This window comes from Corapipo altera, unplaced genomic scaffold (assembly GCF_003945725.1).
Source record: "Corapipo altera isolate COAL_440 unplaced genomic scaffold, ASM394572v1 71, whole genome shotgun sequence".
Lineage (NCBI taxonomy): Eukaryota > Metazoa > Chordata > Aves > Passeriformes > Pipridae > Corapipo > Corapipo altera.
This window is the reverse complement of record NW_020884916.1, coordinates 3637072-3657728: the sequence shown is the minus strand read 5'-3', so window position 1 is coordinate 3657728 and position 20657 is coordinate 3637072. Positions and strand designations below refer to the sequence as shown.

Genomic DNA, 20657 nt, shown 5'->3' with positions numbered 1-20657 from the left:
TGGAATGAGTCAGCTTGGCACCTCTCCTGCTGTTGTTGGTGTGCTCCAGGATTGCATTGCCAGTGATAAGCAGCACATTTATCTGGAATTTGGACTCACCCATTGTTTACAGGCTCATTGTTTTCTGTCCCTCTTCCTTCTTCCTTGGCAATTCCTCTTCTTCATGTCCCTCTGTTGATACCCAGTGTAATTGATACCCTGTGCAATGCCCAGCCAGGTATTAAGGTGAGGAGTTTTAAGGAAGGAAGGTCACAAAATGCAAAGCAGCTCCTAACAGAAGGGTGTGGACTTTTGGACAGGCAGCTTTAGGTTGGAAAACACTCCTTCCCTTCCTGCAGCTCTTCCCTTGGTCTCTCCCTCCCTGGCAATCCCTCTGGCTGTTTGATGCAACTCCTCTTTCTGCCATTGTTTCTTCCCTAAAGCTTGTCTTGGCTTGTATTGAAATTTATTACATATCATTTATCATTTGCTTTAAAATTGGTAGAGCCCTGGTCTGAACAAGATGTGGGACCTCCTGGTTCCTGCTGAAATGACCCTATTCAAGAGCTTTAACTAAAGCTCTCTTTTCTAAGAGAGCTTTAACTGTTCCTAACTAACCCATCCCAAGGGTTATTTTGCCTTGGAGATTGTCGCCTTTGAAAAGGGAGTATTGAATCTTGGCTCTCAAAGTGTTCAAATCTTCTGCTCTGTGCCTTGATTTTCGAAACCAATTTGTCAAAAGAAGTATTTCAATTATGTTGGGCTGTAAAGGGAGGCACCTCTTTCCCCTGTGACCTGGCAGAGGTCAGGTCCTTCCCTGTTCCACTCAGTTTTTCTCAGTCTTTATAAGAAAATAAGGTGGAGAACAGTTTTCTGGAAAAAGTTTTATTATCAAATTGTTCCTATACAGCACTTTTACCCTTGGTAAGGGAATACAGATCTGTGTATGCACTGGCTTGGAATTCAATTCCACCAGAACAAAATCAGCAAACAACACCTTCAGTGCAAATTAATGCCTTAGATTGTATGGAATTTCTGTCTTTTGGTTTGTTTATATTTTTGTCCTTTATGTGTGTTTTCCTCTCAGAGTGCTCTCCAACTTCGTCTTTGAACGAGGGGAGATTGTAGTCGTTACAAAAATAGGTAGTATTTCAATTTCTAGACAAGTCTTGGCTTTACAGTACAGTGGGAGGTAATTCATCAACCTCTAAAGTCCTTATTTCTTCATTAAACTAATGAAATCACTTCACCCCATCGTGGGGCAAATCCATGCTTAATATTGCACAGACAGGACTTGAAAGCAGCAGAGGCTGAGTCAGGTGGGGAAGAATCTCTCCAGGAGGAGGAAGAAAACCTTTGGTAAGGACTGTTTCAATAATACATGTTCTTGTCCCACCAACCTGCAGGAGGAGAAGGGAGAGAAGAAAAAAAAATCAGTTATTTTTTTCCCTCAGAAAGGCAAAGTGATCACTGGCAACAAATGGTTCATTTTTAAGCAGCCACCTGTGAGCAGTGGCTGGGGGGGGTGGTATGTGAGTGAAAGGGTAGGAAAAGACACATTAAATCAGAATATGAAACTAGAAGAATCCTGTACTTACTTCCTGGGTACCTTCTGATGAGCAGCTTACGGATTTCATCATAGACCCAGATCAAGATGGCAAAGGGCACAGCCACAAACCAGTACTGGAACCTGGCAGGGTGGGAAGAGGGTCTCAGTCAGAGGCATTAACAACCACCCAGCTGCCATTCTGGGGGCTCTGGGCTGTTTGGTGTCACTAAAAGAGAATCTGGACTTCTGGGCCTCTTTCCTTTGTCTTAACTAAGCACTCCAATGTGCCTATAAAGCCTCTGAATGAATCTATTCCAGGTCCTATTCAGAAGGAAACATTGCCTGGTGGTGGCATTACAGCCTCTGAAAATGGCAGAGAAATGGAGCATATCTGACAGTGATCTATTTAGAATAAAAGTTAAATGCTGTCCATTCTACATATCTGACAGTGATCTATTTAGAATAAAAGTTAAATGCTGTCTATTCTCACCAAAACATTGGAGATGCTGGGAAAAAAATCATTAAAATGTTTGCTTTACACAGGCAGGTTTCTGGATGCTCATCTATGGAATAATGTGGAAATGATGATACTAATGTCCTTTTTGGTTAAGAAATAGCCCATTCTGCTCTTCATAATGAATATTCTTTGGTATTTACCCTTGAGTGGTGCTGCATGGGCACCCTCCTCCCATGGTGTGTTTGTCTGTGGAGGGCAAGGGAAGTTCAGCAGCCCCAAAACTCACCTGAGAGGTGTGAAATTCAGGGCTGTAACATGCCCAAGGCCGTAGGTGAGGATCAAAGCAATTCCTATCTGGGAAAATATGCCCACCCAGATGACTTTGTTCCTGCAGGGAAGAGCAAAGAGGAGGAGTTACAGCCCCCTGTCCGTGGGGGCACAGCTGGAATGAGCTGCCCCAGGTGGGCACTGCAGACACAGGGTGGGCTCTGCTTTCCCTGGCAGCATTCCCAGCTGGCAGCAAGCTTTGGGTTGCACACACAGTGTGCACTGGGAGTGTGCCCAGCCTGACTCAGGTGTTAATGGAAGCAGGAAGTGCACACAGGTGTGGGCTCTGGCCCTGCAGATAAAGGATGGAGAACAAATCGCCCTCCTATCGGGAATGCTCGGGGTGAATGCCTGCTTTGCTCTGTGGCCTCTGTCCCAGTAGATATTTTGAATTCCCTGGCTCCCATGGGATTGAAGGGTGCAGAGGGTGGCCAGCTGGTATCTCCCCTTCTGGAGCTTGGAGTTATCTCAGAGAGCTCCAAACGTGCTATCTGTTGATAACTACATAAAGAAGTTGAGAAAATAATCTGGAAACTCCCCCCCCCCTTTTTTTTTTATAGTGAGCATTTTAATGAATGGAGAGTTAGTTTAAAGCTGATACATTTTCAGGATAATGAATACAATGCCTTGCTTTAAAGGAAAACCACTCTCCTGAAGCAGGAAAGGGGGGGAGGAGAGGTGGAATAAAATGTTTGTCTGAGATTTGTGGTTGCTTGAGGCCAGACTTGGTCTTTGTGCAAAGGCTGAATGTGAGTGGGTCAAATCACTGAGCTGACCTGCTTCTGAAATGAGCTGTAGGATAACTTGAAACATGGGTTTAGATTAGATATTAGGAAAGAATTCCTTCCTGAGAGGGTGGGGAGGCCCTGGCACAGGTTGCCTAGGGAAGCTGTGGCTGCCCCAACCCTGAAAGTGTCCAAGGCCAGGCTGGATGTTGGAGCAGCCTGGTCTAGTGGAAGGTGGCAAAGGGGTGGAACTGGATGAGCTTTAAGGTCCCTTCCAACCCAACCCATTCTGGGATCCCACGTGTCAAATCTGCAAAACTCACCTGAAAAGGCCCTGCCGGAAAATGGAATTTCTCCGTGTTTTCCTGATGATCAAATCAGCAACTTGTTGAATGGTGATGCTCACAAAGAAGGCAGTGTAGCCTGTCCACTGCAGATAGGTCCTCTGGTATTTGGTCTGCAAAGAGAAGGAAAAATCAGGGAGTGTTCTATCAGACACTCACATCTCGTGCAGGAGGCTGCAAAACTCGAGAGGAGGGTTTATTTCAGCTCCCAAGGTGTAAATGCAGAGTTATTCCAGATTTAGATCCACAGGGATCAGATTTGGGCCAGTTTTAGTCCAACAGGTGCTTGAGTCACGAGGCTGCAGCACAAGCTGGGGGTGAGGAGGTGTTTGTGTTCATTTATTAGTACCTTCTGCCTTGTGATTTCTGCAGGATGAGTGAGGGGGAGTGAGGAGGGAAAGGGGGAGGCAGAGACTGCAAAGTACTGTTTGCAGGGTGCTGTTCAGGAGCAGGGCTGAGAGATGATGCTTGTGATTGATTTGGATGGGCTTAAACACACAGTCCAGAGAGGAAGGTGCATCTCCAGGGGCTCTGAATGAGAAAGTGGGCAAACTGTAGAAGAATGAATGAAAGAATGGAGGCTGAATGAAAGCTGGGTGCCAGGAAGCTCTAAAGAGTGTATCCTGAAGGAACGTTGCGTGGCAACTAATTATAATTGCATTTAAATCTCCTTTTCCTTTCTTTATTTCGGAGGAGAGTATAGAATTTTTGGGGAGAGTATAAAATTTTTAAGGAGAGGCAGTGCAAGGGATTTTCAGTGCTTCCTTACCCACTGCTGTCCATAGGAATCCTCGAAGTCATTGATGGCATTGTTTTCCCAGTTGACCCTCACACCCAGCAAGGTGGAAGGGAGGAAACCTTGCTCAGCATAGACGGTGAAATAGGTCACAAAGGCTCCCACTGACTGCATGATACCTGCAAAATCAAAGGGCTACAGTGAGGAAGAACCAGATTAAGGGGCACTGGGGAACATGCCATGAGCCTACAGGTAATTTTAGGGCTTTTGGTGCTCCCTGTAGATAAAACTCTGTTGTGGTGTTGAATAATAGAAGGGAATTGGTAAATTTGCAGAGGAAGGAGTCGAGTTTCAGCTCTCTGGTTTTTTTTAAAAAATGGCTCAGCTTGACTCTGTCTTGCTTTGCTGATGCCAGGCAGTGTCTGGGAGGCCAACCTACCGATCTGCAGGTAGGAGTACACAGCCAGCTGCTGGTTCACCAGCCGGTCTTTCCTCTTGTTCCGAGGTCTCCTGTTCATGATGTCGCTCTCAGCTTTCTCGTAGGCCAGAGCCACGGAGGGGATCTGCAGCAGAAACAACCCATCAGAGCCCTGGGGGCAGCACTGACCCGTTTCTCGGGTGTTTGTCAGCAAAGTTTCAGTTCTCAGGTGGTTCTGTTCACGTGTGCTGCCTTGTCAGGATCCAAAGGGGACAGAAGGATCCCTGGGGCGTTCCCTAGACACATTTCAAGGGTTTGAGGGGAGTCTGAGACTGTTTCCTAGGTCTGGTGATCCCATGACAACAGCAAGAGCTGGAGGATATGAAAAAAACATTAAAGGTCCTTTAAAATGCCTTGGCTCTGGTGAAATATCTGGTGTTCATCCCCTGCAGTAACTGCAGTGATTTCTGGGATCTCTTGATTGAAACACTGGTATTTGCTCACTTCTGATTGTTCTTGTCAGCACAGGTTTTGCTTCCTGCTCCCCCTCTGCAGGTAGTTTGTTGTTTTCTACTCTTCTTTCTCTACCCCTGGCTGCTTTTAATTTCCTCTTTCACTACCTTGTTACTGGGCTGCAGGGTAAGGCAGGGAAACCTTCCTTTGTTCTGCATTCCCTTTGCACCCAGCCCCTCTAGCTTGATATTCCAGCAGAAAATGACTTTAAACATGACTTCAAACATGACTTACAATGTCTGTGCCCAGGTCAATGAACAGGATGGTGATGGTGCCAATGGGCATTGGAATGCTGGCAATGATGTAGATGAGAAAGGGGCAGAGCTCAGCAATGTTCTTGGTCAGGGTGTAGGCAATGGTTTTCTTCAGGTTGTCAAAGATCAGGCGCCCTGGGGGAGAAGGAAACAGCTTGTGTAAAAGTGAATTCTTAAGTGTTTTCCAGGAAAAAACTTCCATTTTTAGCTAAACGAAGTGAAAACATTTACTGCTTATGTTGACTTTCCTCATATGTTTCCTCATGCATTTTACTGGTTATTTTTGTTGGGGTTTTTTTGTTTGTTTTTTTGGGGGGGGTTTTTGTTGTTTTTTTTTTTTTTTTTTAACTGTTAACCTACCTTCCCTTAGAGCCTCCTGAAAATTCAAGTGTAATAAAAACCCTCTTTCAATGAGAAAGTTTGAGGGGAAAAGTCCCATTCCACAACATGCTGTGGTTTTAATGGAAACTCCAGAATATTTATGGTGAGAGTGGAGCAAATAACAGACTGAAAATGTAGAGGAAACTACTTGTATTCTAATGGGAACAAGCTGGGAAGTGCCTTTGTCTGCAGCTTGATCAAACAGCAGTAGCAAATCAGTGCTGTGTGAGAGGGGGGATGACTTTCATGTGTTTAAGTGGAATTAATTCCCAATTTCCCCAAATATCAAAATCACATTTCCAAATCCAGAAAGAAAAAAAAAAGAGGAGGTGAGTGCAGGGGGGAAGGATCAGGAGGGCTGGCCAGTGCTGTGTGACAGCAGCTCTCAGCTCAGAAAGTGGATAGCAACATTATTTTTACCTTCCTCCACTCCTGTGACGATAGAAGCAAAGTTATCATCCAGCAGAACCATATCAGCTGCATTTTTAGCTGCATCAGAGCCAGCAATGCCCATGGCAATTCCAATATCTGCTTTTTTAAGAGCGGGGGAGTCATTGACTCCATCTCCAGTCACGGCAACAACTGCTCCCTGGAACACACAAAAGGATCCAGATGTGGGCTGGGGAGGAGATGAGGGTTATTTGCCCCTAAGGACAGGCTGCTCTCAGCACACTCTTTACATCTCTAGAAAAGAGATGCTGATGGGAAGTTCTGAATCCTCTTTGTACCCCCAGAAAACAAGGATCAGGGGGATGGTAGGAAGGGTTTGGACAGCAACCTCGGACTTCGGTGTGATAATGTCTAAGTTGGTCATTTAGGTTCCTACTGTAGTAGAAATATGGAAAATTCAGGGATGTGATTTCCTACATCCTGCAGAGTAGACACCTCAGTTAGATGCACTTCAAATGCAATTAATTTGATAGCTTCTTTCTGTGGAGCATAAGCTGAAAGATTTAGATATCCACCTATATATATGTGTGGTCTATCCCTGTCTGAGCAGACCCAGCTTCACCTCTGTCATGTGTGGGAGATTTGGCTGACACAACCTGCTCTGTCCTGTTTTTTGGGGTTATTTTGTGAAGTGCCTACAGAATCAGCCAGGTTTCATCCTAATTGTAAATTATGTAACTGCTGAGTGAGAGCCCATTCCCATCCTACCCCAACACCTTCTGGCCATCACCAGCCTAGGCTAGAATTGCTCCAGTAATCCAAAAGATGGAAAACTCTGCTTATCCAGCTCAGCTTCTTTGTTATCTTCCCGTGGAACTATCCTGCAGCTAAAGGTCCTGCTCCAGCTGATGCAGGAGTTTGTGGTTTGATGCAATACAGGGTGTTCCAAGTGAGAAAAAGCCTGACAAAGTGATTAATAGAAATGCTGAGTGTCCTGTCCCTGGGGGGATTTAGCTCAGTGTCACTACCTATAAATAATGCCATGTACAGAAGGGTTTATAAGCTCTAAGCACTAAACATAGCATGGAGACTGAGTTTTGAGGGGGGAGGGTGTTCCTTTCCATCCTTTAAAGAGCCAAATCTCCCAGGAGTGTGGGTGTCTGAGCAGTGCAGAGCACATTTACCCACCACGTGCCAAACAGGGACCATTCAAAAAATAAAATCTTTCCATTTCATCTCTTTTTTTATTTTTTTTTTCCCCCTCACTCTCCTGAAAGCAGCCCAGGCTTAAACCACACGAGCTGATAATGCTGATTGGAAAGCTTAGTGCTGGCATAACTACAGAACTAAAATAATGTCTTGTGCCATGTCTTCTCTACCAAGTCCAGGCACAGCACTGTGAATCAGCTTTGATTCACAGCATCTACCTGGAAGATGTCACTTCTGAAGGGAGGATCTTTTGATGGCAATTTGCATCTTTTACAGAGCTCTGTAGGTGTCATTTCTCTGCCTCCTGTGCTGGCTGCACTCCACACTCCTTTACATAATTTTGCCCGTGGATGGGACAAACTGTCTTTAAATCTTGCTTTCTGTGGGTTGATTTACAGCCTTTGAAAGCACCAGCCATAAGGCTTGGTCATGAATAAATCACGCCGTGACAATTTGTGGGGTTCATACCTTTAGAATCATAAATCCTCTAGAGCTTTAAGTTCCACGAGTCCAACCTGTTAACCCAGCACTGCCAAGTCCACCCTTAACCCACCTCACTCCTGAACATTCCTGTGGGCAGCAGCACATGAGATAAAATGAGAGGATGTGGCAGGGTGTTGCTTTTATCTGGGCTGAAAGGATTCCTGAGGGAAGGCAGCTTCCCAAGCAGTGCAGTCTCTGCCCAGGAGGCTTTATGTGCAGCACAGCTGCTTCTCAGAGTTAGATCCAAAATCCAGACCCTGGCTACAGCTCCAAGCCAGCGAAGCCCAGGGAAAGCTCATTTTGTCAGCAGGAGTTCAGAGTGTGTAGCAGGGATCTGAGTGGCTTGGATTCTGTCCAGGCAGTGTTGGTGGCAATCTGTTAGATAATGTTCCTGCTCAGTGCAAAGAGTATAAACAGAGCTCAGGGAGCACTGGGAATTGCCTTCCACCCTCTCACCACGCGGCTGATGCCCGGGGAAAGCTCCTGAAGGGCATGGAACCTTCCCCACCTCTTACTCACCTGCCTCTGGCAGCCCTCGACTATAATCAGCTTCTGCTGGGGCGATGTCCGAGCAAAGACTATCTCGGAGTGGTTACACAGGATCTCATCCAGCTGCTCCGAGTTCATGTCCTTCAGCTCCATCCCATTAACCACGGCTGCTGTAGCTTCCCTGCGAGAGCCGGGGAGAGAGCTGGGTGAATTTTCGAATTAAAAGGCTCAGATAAAAATAGTGCACTCGTGGAAAGCATGTAAATGCAGCTGGATAGTGGGGAAGCAGCAAATTGAGGTGATTTCGGAAGCAGTTTGTTGTTAACCAGCAGGTGTTGAATGAAAGGCGCCGCAGAAATGCGGAGTGAATTACAGTTACCTGGATACAGAGGGGAGTCATTGAAGCTTCCTCCCGAGCGCCAGAAAATGCATTTTAAAGAGGCCTCTCAGTGGGAGGGAGGGACAGCAGAAGCGAAGACATCCCTTCTGTAAAGAGCTTTTATCCTTCTTTCGTGATGCTATTTTTTTTTCACAATTAGTGAGTGAAAGAGGAATTTGGACTGATGGTCCTTGGGTAGCATGATTCTGAATTTTGCTTTTTGTGTGTGTGTTTTGTCAAAAGGGCTGTGACAGTGAATCAAACGTGATCTGTAAAGGATAATTTGCTGGGTTTTCTTTGAGAAAAAAGGATGAGAGCCAACGAGTTGTTTAGGTAGGGATGGCACATTGGATGGACACAACTGGGAACGTGGCGTGGAACAGAAGAGCAGAAGGCAGGTGGCTGTAGAACTGGGCTGTAGAAGCACTATGGAGGGAGCAGGAAAACGAGCCCACAGGTATTCCCTGTGCTCTGTTTGCTCTTACCTCCTGTTGACTTGCTCCACGGGAATGTTGAGGCGCTTGGCAATGTCCTCCACGGTCTCACTGGTGGCTGAAATGATGCCCACGCTCTTGGCAATGGCCTTGGCCGTGATGGGATGGTCGCCGGTGACCATGATAACCTGGGCAAGGGACAAGCACTGGGGTGAGTGACAAACAGATATGCCCTGGTTGGAGTGAGATAAAGTGGAATATCTATTGTTGCAAGCCCGGGAAGCAGTTCAGGGCGGGAAAGCTGTGCTATGTGAATAACAAAGGGAGACTATGAGCAGTAATTACTGAGCTCCACGTCGACATCAGGACTCTGACTCTCCTTATTGAGGCTGTTTTATCAGGGCTGTAAAGGAAGAACTTGTCACAGGCAGCAAGGTGAGAATAATGCAGAATTAAGAAGCCTTTATGTAAGGATCTATATTGGGTATGTTCAGTGGTGAGAGCTCCTTAGAATATTGCATCTTAAAATGGATCCTTGTGACTGAGGTGTCCTGACAGATAAGACACAGCCTTTTCTTTTTTTTTTTCTTGAAGAAAAGCTGCCAGATCTGTCTTCAGACTATAGAAAATTTCATCAGGCTTGGGATTCATCTCCTCTGAGATCTGCAATTCCAAAGATGATTTTCCTTTACTTAGGCAGATCTCACCTCTGCTTGGAGCTGAAAGTTTACCTGTGGATCCCCTCGGAGTGAAATGAGGGGAATTATTGTTTCACATTCAACCTGAACAGTTTTGAGATTTGTGATTCCTGTGGGTAAAAATTCTTGGCAAGTGTAGCCCTGGTGTCCTGATGCCTTCTCAAGATTGCTTCTGTCACCTTACTCTGTTTACAAGTAATTATAGCTGGCATGGCTTCTGTATTCTAGCAATGGGTCTGACGAAGCAGTATCTGAGCTTTGGCACATTTGGATTCCCAGTTTTGGGGTTCTGTGCTGTTCCTGTAGCCGAATTCCCACTTAAGTTAAATTGTTTTGCCTCTGGTCGTTTCTTTAAGTTACAGTTCTAGGGTGTTATTAGTGAATGTTCAGATTTTTGGTGACTGCTGCTAGAAAGATACTTCATGACAACATGGTGGAAGTTCTTAAAAACTCTATTATTCTGAATATTTGTGTAGGATCACTGTGGTTTTCCCTGTAAAACCCCTACCTTGATCCCGGCACTGCGGCATTTGGAGACGGCGTCTGGCACCGTGGAACGGGGTGGGTCAATCATGGATAAGAGTCCAACAAAGCACAGGTTGGAGGTTGGGAAGTTCATGGAATCGGTGTCGAACTGGTAGGTGTCTGGAAACTCGTTTTCAGGCAGGTACAAGTGGCAGAAACCTGAAAAGAAACTCGGGTTGGTGTGATGCACAGCGGGAGAAAGAGGAGAGTTTTGCTGTGTGACACCAGGGTTTGCTCTTGCCCGTAGAACTCCAGTGCACTCAAAAGTTTTTCCAGACATGCTGGGTGTGCCAAGACTTTAAATCCCATTTTTCTGCAGTTCTCAGGCAGCCCCTCGAGCTGGACTCACCCAGCACTCTCTCTCCCATGCCCCCCAGCTCCATGTAGGCTGTCTGGAAAGCTTCTGCCTTCTCCCTGTCCAGTGGTTCCTCCTTGCCGTTGATCATGATGGTGCTGCACCTCTCCAAAATCCTCTCTGGGGCCCCTTTCATCACCAGCAGGAAGCGTTTGTCACTGGGGTCCTCGGTCTCGTGGATGGAGAGCTGTGTGCCACAAATGGGAAATGGGTTGAAAGAGCAGAAATGGCCTTTTTTTGCTTCTAGTCTTCCATGGAAGTAATGTTCTCTTCCACGAGGATATCATACATTCCATCAAATGTATTATGCTTGCTATTATAACTTAAATTTCCTGTATCATTGAGTTACTGCATTAAGACTTCCAGGTCACAAATAGTTGTATTAGACCCAGTGGTAGAAATGGTTTAAGCTGGGAAAAATCTGGCATAAAATGAATTCCAAAAAATGAAACACACCTGGAATTTGTTGGTAGAGTTGAAAGGAATTTCAGCCACTTTCTTGTTCCGTGCTCTGATATCCATGACATCACCCAAAATTACTTCAGAAAACTTAAGCAGAGCTGTTTCAGAGGCATCTCCCACCACGACTCTCTGTGTGCACAAAAGAAGGAACAGTTTATATTTTTTGTAGTAATTTTTTACCACTTCCATGATTCAATAACACGTTTTCTGCTTTAGCAGCAACGAATCTACAATGAATCTTCAAGTTGTCCTGGAAAATTGTGACAGTAAAGATTTGGAATGCCTGGCCTTGGAGTTAGAGCTGAGCTACAGCCAAGAGAAAATCAATGTTTGATTCTGGAAAGCAGATTTGTGGGCGCCCTCATGTTTGTGTGGTGGCTTTGTGACACGGTTCTAGGTGACCTAACTGAGGCACAAATCCAAATTACTTTGAGGAAGGCACTGGTGAGTAAACAGCAGAAATCAGGGATATGTTCTGGTCGTGTGGTCACTGGAATTTACTGCCTTCAAGCAGTCAAGTGTAAAGACACTCATTAAGGCATGTTTACCTTTGCTATATTAAATTAATAGCATAGTAATTACTAGTGTAGAGATTCTTGCTGCCTGTATTGCCTTTTCCCTCACAGGCACAGCTGTGTTTGGACAATACTCCCAGACATGGATTCTTGGGGATATCCTGTGCAGGGCCAGGAGCTGGATTGGTGAATCCCTTCCAGTTCAAGATCCTCTGTGATTCTATAATTCCCTACTCTTGGCTGCGTGGGGTTTTTCCCCTGTGTTAAGTGTTTTGTGAGTGTACAGCAGTAATACCACTGTCAGTAGGAACTCAGAGATTCCTAAAGCTGAGCAGAACAAATTGTCCCCTCAGAGGAAGGGAAATAAGGTGGTGTGAAGTGGGCAATACCTTCATTATGGGGAGGTTCTCCTGGCCTGGCCGGAATTCCGCCCGGTTGCAGAGAGTCACGATTTTGGATAACGCTGTCCACGACGGAGAGGTTTGATCAAAGGGCTGGGCTGGGAGAAGCAAAACACACATGGCATCCTTTATCCCACTGTGGGATCACTGCATCCTATAGCACGTTATGGGATAGAGGTAGAAGCTTAAGGGTGAAACAGCAGAATTGGTGTATTTACAGAAAAAAAGTTGCTCTTTCGACAGGTTCTTTTAGAGAAAAACATTTTGGCCCAAACTGTTCCATCCATCAGTTAACAGTGCTGATGAAGCTGTTCAGATTATGTTTCTCTGTTCATTTCCCTCCTAAATGTACTGTTGGCAAAAAGCTCTGGAGCAGAACCTCCTCCAGACTTCCCGTGAGTGGAGTTCAAATATTAATTCTTATTTTCTCATCTCTACGTGTCTAAGAAGGGACTTTGCACATCTGTGTGGAAGGACACGTCTGGTTTAACTACAAAAGACATTCCCATTGGCACCAGTCTGGCAGCCAGTAGGTGTGAACACCCCAGCTCTGAACCAAGGAGTTGCCCCTTCCCACATCCCCCATTGCCACATTTACTTGTTTGGTCTTCACTGGTGTCTGCTGAGTAGATCTGATTGTCAAACCAGAGGTGAGCCACAGTCATCCTGTTCTGGGTGAGGGTCCCTGTCTTGTCAGAGCAGATGATGGAGGTAGAACCCAGAGTTTCCACAGCTTCCAAGTTCTTCACCAAACAGTTCTTCTTGGCCATGCGTTTGGCTGTCAGGGACAGACTCACCTGGCAGGAGCAAAGAAGTCCAGGCGTTAGTGAGGGATGATTAGAGGGGTGCAGTGAGGTTACATACTCCTGGGATTTGTTGTGGGTTTTGTTTTTGGAAGAGAACATTTGAATTTTTTTGCTTTTGATTGACTACAGTGCGGTTTTTTTCTCTCTTTTTTTAAACCCTAAGGTTTGGCTGTAACCAGCACAAGTGCATTCAATGCTGAGAGGAACCTGCTTGCCTGCTGATAGAAATAAGAATGCCTCATCAGTTAAAAGGCTGTTTTAGCTGGAAGAACCTACAATGGGGGGAGCTCCTGGTCGCCAACTTAACAAATCCTGAAATGATTCTCTTCATTATTGCACTGCTGCTGGTGCTTTAGAACTACCAGTGCTCAGCAGTGCTGCTCCTCAGCCAGGGATTTCAGTGATGCCACAGATGTGTTAGTAAGTGAAGTTTTCATGCATCTTTTAGGGTACAATGTCCTCCTTTCCAAATGGGAACAGGCTGTGGGGAAATGAGTCGTGTCATTCTGCTGGTCAGCGATTGAGGCAGAACGGTCCTTGAAGAACCTCATTTCAGACTGGTTTGTTGGTTTTAGGATTAATGACTCGGTTATGCCGGAATTCCCAAATGAAGTGTTTATCCTTTCAGTTTCATGAGGGAAAAGAAACAACCCCCTCTTTCAAAGACAACTCAGACAAGAACTGGAGTGGCACCCGAGCCCGGACTCACCGTCACTGTGGCCAGCAGTCCCTCGGGCACATTGGCCACGATGATGCCGATGAGGAAGATGATGGAGTCCAGAATCTGGTACCTCATGGAGACAGATATGATGAAGAAGAGCACCCCGACGGACACGGCCACTCCTGCCACCAGGAACACGAAGTGCTCGATCTCGATGGCGATGGGGGTTTTCTCGTTGCCCACGCCCGAGGCGAGCGAGGCGATGCGGCCGATGATGGTGCGGTCCCCGGTGTTGATGACAATGCCAGTGGCAGTGCCTGCAGAGACAGGGAGAACTGTCAGCTCCAGGACAGACAGGTTCTTAGAGGCACCTGCAGCTTGACATTCCAAAGGATTATTGATGGAAAACCCACAAGGAAGCCACAATTAACTGATTGTTGCACGCATAATCAGGATATCTGTTCAGACAAAGCCCTGCTGGTTGATACTGTGACCCAGTGCTTAAGGTTTTATTTTATTCTGCTTGGGATTGTAGTTTCTTGTGAGCAATTAACCCCCCTGGAGTTCCTTGCAGCAGAATTGCTTCAGTGATTTAGCAGGACCCTTTCTGGAGGTCCTTGTCTCTGTACCCACCTTCCACACAGGTGGTGGAGTAGAAGGCGATGTTCCTGGTCTCCAAGGGGTTCTCGTGGGTGAAGTCACAGGAGCGGGACTGTGGCTCTGATTCCCCTGTGAGTGAAGAATTGTCCACCTTTAATGAAATGGAGACATGCCCATGTTAAGGTTAGTAACACACAGTGATATCTGGCCCAGAAGGCAAGGTGGCAGCACGTTTAATAATCAGTGACAGGGCCACAAAAATCTCTCAGTGCCTTTTCTCTGAGTTCTGCTGTCACTGACAGAGGCTATTTCTGTGGGAATTCAGTTCAGTCAATGCTGTGTGTCTGTCAGAGGGATTTTCAGTAGAAGCCTGAAAGAAAACATGGTTTGAAAACCTTCTTTCCGGGTCTGTGGAGGCTCTTAACAATGTATTGGTGTATCTGCCTCTGTCCTGGCAAAGAGCATTGCTAGAATGTGGTATGGACCTAATGGCTTCTTTTGATGTTCAGGGAGTGGAGATGTTAGTCCTAGATGAGCATCACAGCATAGCTTTGCTCTCTGATTTAACCAGATTATATCTATTAGAGCTCTAACAGGTCCTGTTGGGCGTGCAGAAATTCTTTCTATGTAATAAAAGCCTCTAAACGCTGTTTTCCCTCTTTCCCTGTGCCCTTCCAAGTCCTGTTTGGTCGTGTACAAATCCTTTCTGTGTAATCCAAGCCCCTAAACCCTGTTTTCCTCCTTTCCCTGTGCCCTTCCCAGCCCAGCTCACCTTGCAGCCCTGAGCGGAGATGAGGCGAATGTCCGCTGGGATCCTGTCCCCGCCCTTGATCTCCACGAGGTCTCCAACCACCAGCTGGTCCGCTGGCAGCTCCTTCTTCTCTGCATCTCTGATGACAAGAGCTTGCTGAAAGACATAAGTGTGACAAAAAGATCACCCTCTACACCTCCTGCCAAGGGGTGCAGTCGGGTTGGGCTCGTTGTGCTCCTGCTGCTCCGAGGAGCGTTGTTGGGGTGAACTCTCATCTCGGTGGTTCTCACCTGGGGGATCATCTTGCTGAAGCTGGCCATGATGTTGGTGCTTTTGGCTTCTTGATAGTAAGCAAAGATTCCAGTGAGGATGACAACCAGGGCCAGGACCACTCCAAGGTAGAGCTGATCAACAAAAGGCATAATCCAGTTAATTCAAGACAAGTGTTCAGCAATTCCTCTGCTGGAATAAATCACAGTTATGTGTTGCTTCAGCAGACTTTAAAAATGTGGTATTGGTCAGTTTAAAAGACAGTTTAAGAAAAGAGCTTTCAAGTGTTGCCCTGCAAGTGATCTAGTAAAGCTTTTTGAGTATAAAAAGGGCTTTTAATAGCAAGGTTCCCATGTCTCTAAAAGCTTTCTCTAAACTGTACCTGACACAAGCCCAAACAAATCATACTTCTAGCAGAGTGTAACTCATAAGGGAATTAGTCAAAGACTCTGGAGTTCTTTGTGGACTTCATTATTGCTCTTGTGAGTACTCAAGTATTGCAATTATACCCAGTGGTTATAAAACCTTTGCATAGTTACTCTCTAGACAGAAGTGGTATGACAGGTATTTGAGGTTTTATCAGAAGTGTTCAGTTGTAGAGGGAGAGTCCTTCAAGAGTAAGAGGCCTCCTTGTAGTTACTGAGTAACTGTGTAGTATTTAAATTACTTAGATTGTCACAGGGTCAAATACTCACTTTGTGGTTATTCATCTACTTACATTGTCAAAGGGTGATTCAGCTGCCTGGTAGAGCTGGATGGCAAAAGAAATCCAGGAGAAGACAGCTCCTATCCACAGGAGGATGGAAAACCCTCCCACCATCTGCTTGAGGAACTTCACGATCTCAGGAGTGGCTTTGGGAGGAGTGAGGGCATTGGGGCCATCCCGAGCCAGAATCTCTGCTGCTCTGGCACTAGAGAGACCCTGCAGAAGGAAATGACATGTTTAACATGAAGCCACAGAGAAAAACACATTTTATTTTGTCTCAGAACAAAATGCACAGGCTGCTGGTTCTGTGTTATTTGTGTCACAAATCAGCCGCCGTGACCCGCAACCTTGATTCCCAAACTTTCTGGTTTCAAAGTGGCTCTAAAAAACCCCAGATATTTCTTTACTGGAGCACTGAATCTGGGGCCATTTCCAACAGGAGTTTTTATCCTGGTGGTTATAAATCAAGTACACCTGGACTAAGTGTTTGGAAAGCCAGGGAAAAACGCACATCACTTATTTTGCTGCTGTTTCTGTATTTCCACAGGATGTTTGTAGCCCAGGGGTTTCTTGAAATTCTTATCTGTACTTTGCCCACATTGCAGTGCTTTGATACTCAAATGTCAGATGTCAAAGGGACTCAGGTGCACAGTTTCTCAAATGTAATATTTCCTCCAAAACCAAGTCATCCCATGCAGACTGTTGCTATAAGTTGTTACAGGCACTGCCAGTGAGAAATGAATTGCAGTGAAATCAAAATATCAGATAAAAGCTTTAGAAAAGCTGAGATCCTGGTGCAAACCCTGAGGCCACATTTTGTGCAGGGATTTTGATTCCAAAACAGTAGATCAGCCTTTTTCAGACTTGAGGGAAACTCCACTTCAAATCCAGGTCAGAGCTGCACATGGACTTGCTGGTTTAGGCTTTACTGGAAGCATGGATGTAGGCACCCACACACATCTATTAATGTTTTCCTGCTGCTTCTGGAAGCTTTGGGGAGCCCAGAGGCAGCTGATTCAGGCAGTTCCTTAATGATGCCCCATGGACTTACTTTGTCGATGCTTGTGCCATACTTCTTCTCCAGGTCCGAGACGCTGAGTTTGTGGTCATCCTGAATTCCAAAAGAGAGAGAAAATGGGAGTGAGCAGAATGTCAGCCAGCTGAAATTTGAATTTTGACATCTGGAGAACGCTCAGGGATCTGGGACCACGGATCCAGTTGCTTGTGTGACACCCCACTTTCATTAACAGACAATCTGCACATTGGTAAGCAAAGTATCTTCCACTGGAAGACGATATTTTCTTTTGATTTGCAGAGTGCTTTTGTAAATAGCTCCCTCCTCCAGCAAATCTGTCACAAGAACAGGATGGGGTGCTCGTGATAATCCTGCCTGCCACAAGTGTCTGTGCTTCTTTTAGATAAATAACTCCTCTTTGTGTGTGCTACAAGGCTCAGCACCACAGGCAGTGGCAGAAAACGTGTGACAACAATCTCTGCCCTGGATTGCCGAGGCAGGGGATGTGAAATTATCCACCAGCAAGTCTCACAGAGAGAGGCAACAGGTTTTAACCACAGTTAAAAAGGGTGTGGGAGAGGGAAATCTCAAAGCTCTTCTCCTTTGCCTGCAGTGACACCTCTGTGGTATCGTTGGCCTAATTATATCCTGTGCTGAGCTGAGATTTGGAAGCCAAGAATTTGAGAGATCTCACAGTTGTTTTCACGGGGTGATTCATGGGCACTTGGATGAGTCAATTCACTTGTCTGTGCTTTGGTTTCTCTTTAGAAACAGGAGGGTGATGTTACATCCCCTGGTGGCAAAGATAAAGCGGCCTGGGAACTGTTTAGCTGGTACTGGGCACATCATGGACACATGATGGGTAAATTTATCACAGAATCACAGAACCAGTGGCCCCTTTTTGGGTCCTTTCCCTCTGAAATACCATCCAGGCTGTAAAAAGCCTCTCCTCTGAGCTGCTCTCAAAGCAGCTCCAAAAAGAGGTCAGTATAATTACCCTCATGTTTCAGATTGGGAAACTGGAATGTGTGGAGAGGAAGCAACATTTCCAAGAGCAGCCAGCAGGTCGGGAGCAAGCCAGAAGGAAAACACAGGTTTCTTGAGCTTAGTGCAGTGTCCTTGGAGCACAGTGCAGTTAGTTTGGGGGAAAAACCCCAGGGTTAAAGCTGAGACATGCTTTTGGATGTGCTGGAAAGCACATCCTTTCCCTGTGTTTCCTGGCTGCCTGTGCAAGAGGCAGTTGTCAGGAAATACTGATGACAGTTATTCCATCTGGGGAATAACTCCTTTTTTTGGGGAGATAATGTTCTGTACCATTGGTGACTTAATTAAATCAGAATCAATCTTTCATTTTAGGTATTAATCTAGCCCAACACTTTCCTGGCACACTCCAGGGGTGTGAGGAAACAAATCCTTCCCTGTGTAAGGATTTTCATTCCCTGGATTTCATTGACAGGTGTAATGGGAGCTCAGCAACACTCACCAGGTCCAGCTCTTTCTTAAGTTCCTCTGTCTTCTTTTTATTCTTGTTGCCTTTTGAGTCTTTGTGCTTCTCATCTTCATCTTCAATCTCTGTTTTTTGTAGATCTTTTGTCCCATAGATCTCAACTGAGTAAACATCAGACCTTTTCTGTGGAAGACCACAAAAACCAAGTCAAACTCTGACATATCTGCTTTTTGTAGACAACCTACAAACTACTGCTGTCCCTTTCTCCTGGCAGCTCAAAGTGTTAGTTCCTGTCCTATCCTGAAATCCACCCAGTGTGTGTTACAGTGATCATGGGCAGGACTTCAGCAAATGTAAATTACAGAGATTCCTTTAGGGATGTGCAACACTTTTAGCAGTTTATGGTCCAACACCAGGTGTGGAAACACTGCCCAGGCTCCCACCACTGGCAGTGAAAACCATCCAGTCCTTTGTCAGCTCCAAGAAGAGATCAGTGGAAAAGCAAAAGATTTGCAACAGGAAAACGGAGGGAAAATTTATTCACTGAGAACTTGCTTGTTCCTGGGGCTTTTTAGACACATAACTTTGAGAGTTAATTTTTTAATTAAAGTTAACATTTACATATTTATATTTACACTCAATCACAAGTGAGAGATGAGGCAAACACCACATGAGAGCCAGTCTGCTGCTTCTCACACAGAGCTCAGAACTAACAGGGAGTTAGCAGAATATTCCCTTATTTTTGCCAGGATGCTGCTGAACCTCAGATAATGCTTTGCTCTCAGGGATAACTTGGGGGTTGTGCTGTTTCCTAATTTAAGTTACCACTGTGGTCTGAAGGGCAAACTTCCTGTGCCACCAATTTACCAGCTCCTGTAATCATAACGTTCCAGTTCCTAATTATCTTGTAAACTACATGCCAGGCCTTGGAAGGACTATTGGGTGACCCCATTCTGGAGGCTTCCTTATGGATTAAGCACCAGAGGGTCAGGGGAGTCAAAGCAGAGAGCTCAAGTAATGGAAATAGCAAGGAAAAAAAAAATAATTGGGGTATCTTATTACTTAATTCTGTTCTGAACTGAAAATTGGCATCTTACCCTGAGCTACCTTTTAACTGCTGGAATATTCAAGTCTTGGCACTGTATCTTGAGGAAGGGAAAAGCAAAGAGCTGGGGAGTAGTTTGGGGATTTAAAAGGCTGAAATCCCTTTCTTAGAGTACTTGAGTTTGGTGATGAATATCCCAGAGAAGGGACATGTCTGTTACAAGAGGTTCTATTTCTTTCAACCATGCTGAAGATTCACAGTCTGCTTTATCTATTGGGATTTTTTTCTTCGCCTTCCTCCTTCTCCTCCTCCTCCTTCTCCTCCTCTCTTTAACTATCCCACCCAAAAATCTGTTCAGCTTTTCAAATCCCGATAAAGGAGAGAGACCAGGAGAGAATGAAAACAGCTCTCTACTGTGAGAACTTAGCAGTTGGAAGAGCATAATAAAGAAAATTAATGAAGTTAGTAGAATCTATTGATCACTTCCATGCATGATCTATGTTTAACCTTTAACCTGCACATTTTCATAAAATCTCAGATTTTGGCACTTGCAAGTGCTCATGAACCTGTGGATTATCAAACCAGCCAGTCCTAGAATTCTCCCCTCTCCAAAGTGATCACTCCCAACAGTGTCTGGTATTAATTCAATTTTTCACTTAGCTTGTATTCACAGCATACAGTGGCATATTAAAACTTAAATTCATGCTTTTCCTTAAGAAGAAACACGAATGCAGGAGGGGTGATCCCTTGCAACTGTACTCACCTTTACCATCTTGGTGAGTTTATTCCTTTCCTGATGGAGTGAAAAAGTCTCTGGATGAAAAGCCAAAGCCCAGCTGGAGGTGAAGTGGCTCAGAGCAGCTGGAGTGCAGGAGGTGGTAGGTCCCTCTCAGACGACCAGCAGGTGTTAGCTGGAATCCTGCTCCCACCTTGGCATCCTTCAGGCAGGACGAGCTCCTTGTCCAAAGCCTGTGGAGAAAGAGCACTGTTTGCCAGTGCTTTATAAATCAGCATCTTGTGCTGCCACTCCACCCCTCCCCTTCCAGGTCCAGCCCATCTTCTGTTTCACCTGGAGTAGGTGGAAAAATACCACAGTAATGGGCATGTGGGTTTCAGGTCAGATAGGTTCTAATTATTCCCTCATAGTGTTTGCTCACAAGTAGGGAACAGGTGTATTATTCATCTTGCTGGAAGCAAAGAGTTTCCTTCCGAGACTTTCCAGCTCCAGGCTGCCCTCAGGATTCCACCTGTCCCGGTGGAGGGGCAAAGGAAGGCTCTGCACATTTTGTCTTGCCTGTTCAGGTGACCCCTAAGGTCCCTCAGAGTCAAATCC

General features: G+C 45.6%; 1 protein-coding gene across 1 annotated transcript; it reads right to left on the bottom strand.

The window, feature by feature from the left end:
* Positions 1 to 848: 848 nt before the first annotated feature.
* ATP12A (ATPase H+/K+ transporting non-gastric alpha2 subunit) lies at positions 849 to 20293 on the bottom strand. The gene is made up of 23 exons (XM_027655750.1): positions 20088 to 20293; positions 18316 to 18462; positions 16869 to 16928; positions 15830 to 16033; positions 15132 to 15245; positions 14863 to 14997; positions 14124 to 14241; positions 13539 to 13807; positions 12622 to 12820; positions 12012 to 12121; positions 11102 to 11236; positions 10640 to 10832; positions 10274 to 10449; positions 9119 to 9255; positions 8285 to 8435; positions 6104 to 6272; positions 5283 to 5437; positions 4557 to 4680; positions 4151 to 4296; positions 3361 to 3494; positions 2272 to 2373; positions 1578 to 1669; positions 849 to 1379 (listed from the first exon to the last, which is right to left on the bottom strand). Exons 1-23 carry the CDS (start codon positions 20094 to 20096, stop codon positions 1351 to 1353), a joined length of 3108 nt encoding a protein of 1035 aa, XP_027511551.1. The 5' UTR covers positions 20097 to 20293; the 3' UTR covers positions 849 to 1350.
* Between the last annotated feature and the right edge of the window lie 364 nt (positions 20294 to 20657).

Excerpts from the sequence above, each read along its gene's own strand:
- ATP12A (XM_027655750.1), bottom strand. Across the intron at positions 9,256-10,273 it reads GCCGCAGTGCCGGGATCAAG|GTTATCATGGTCACCGGCGA; the intron begins GTAGGGGTTTTA and ends TCCCTTGCCCAG. Across the intron at positions 2,374-3,360 it reads TTCCGGCAGGGCCTTTTCAG|GAACAAAGTCATCTGGGTGG; the intron begins GTGAGTTTTGCA and ends TCTTCCCTGCAG.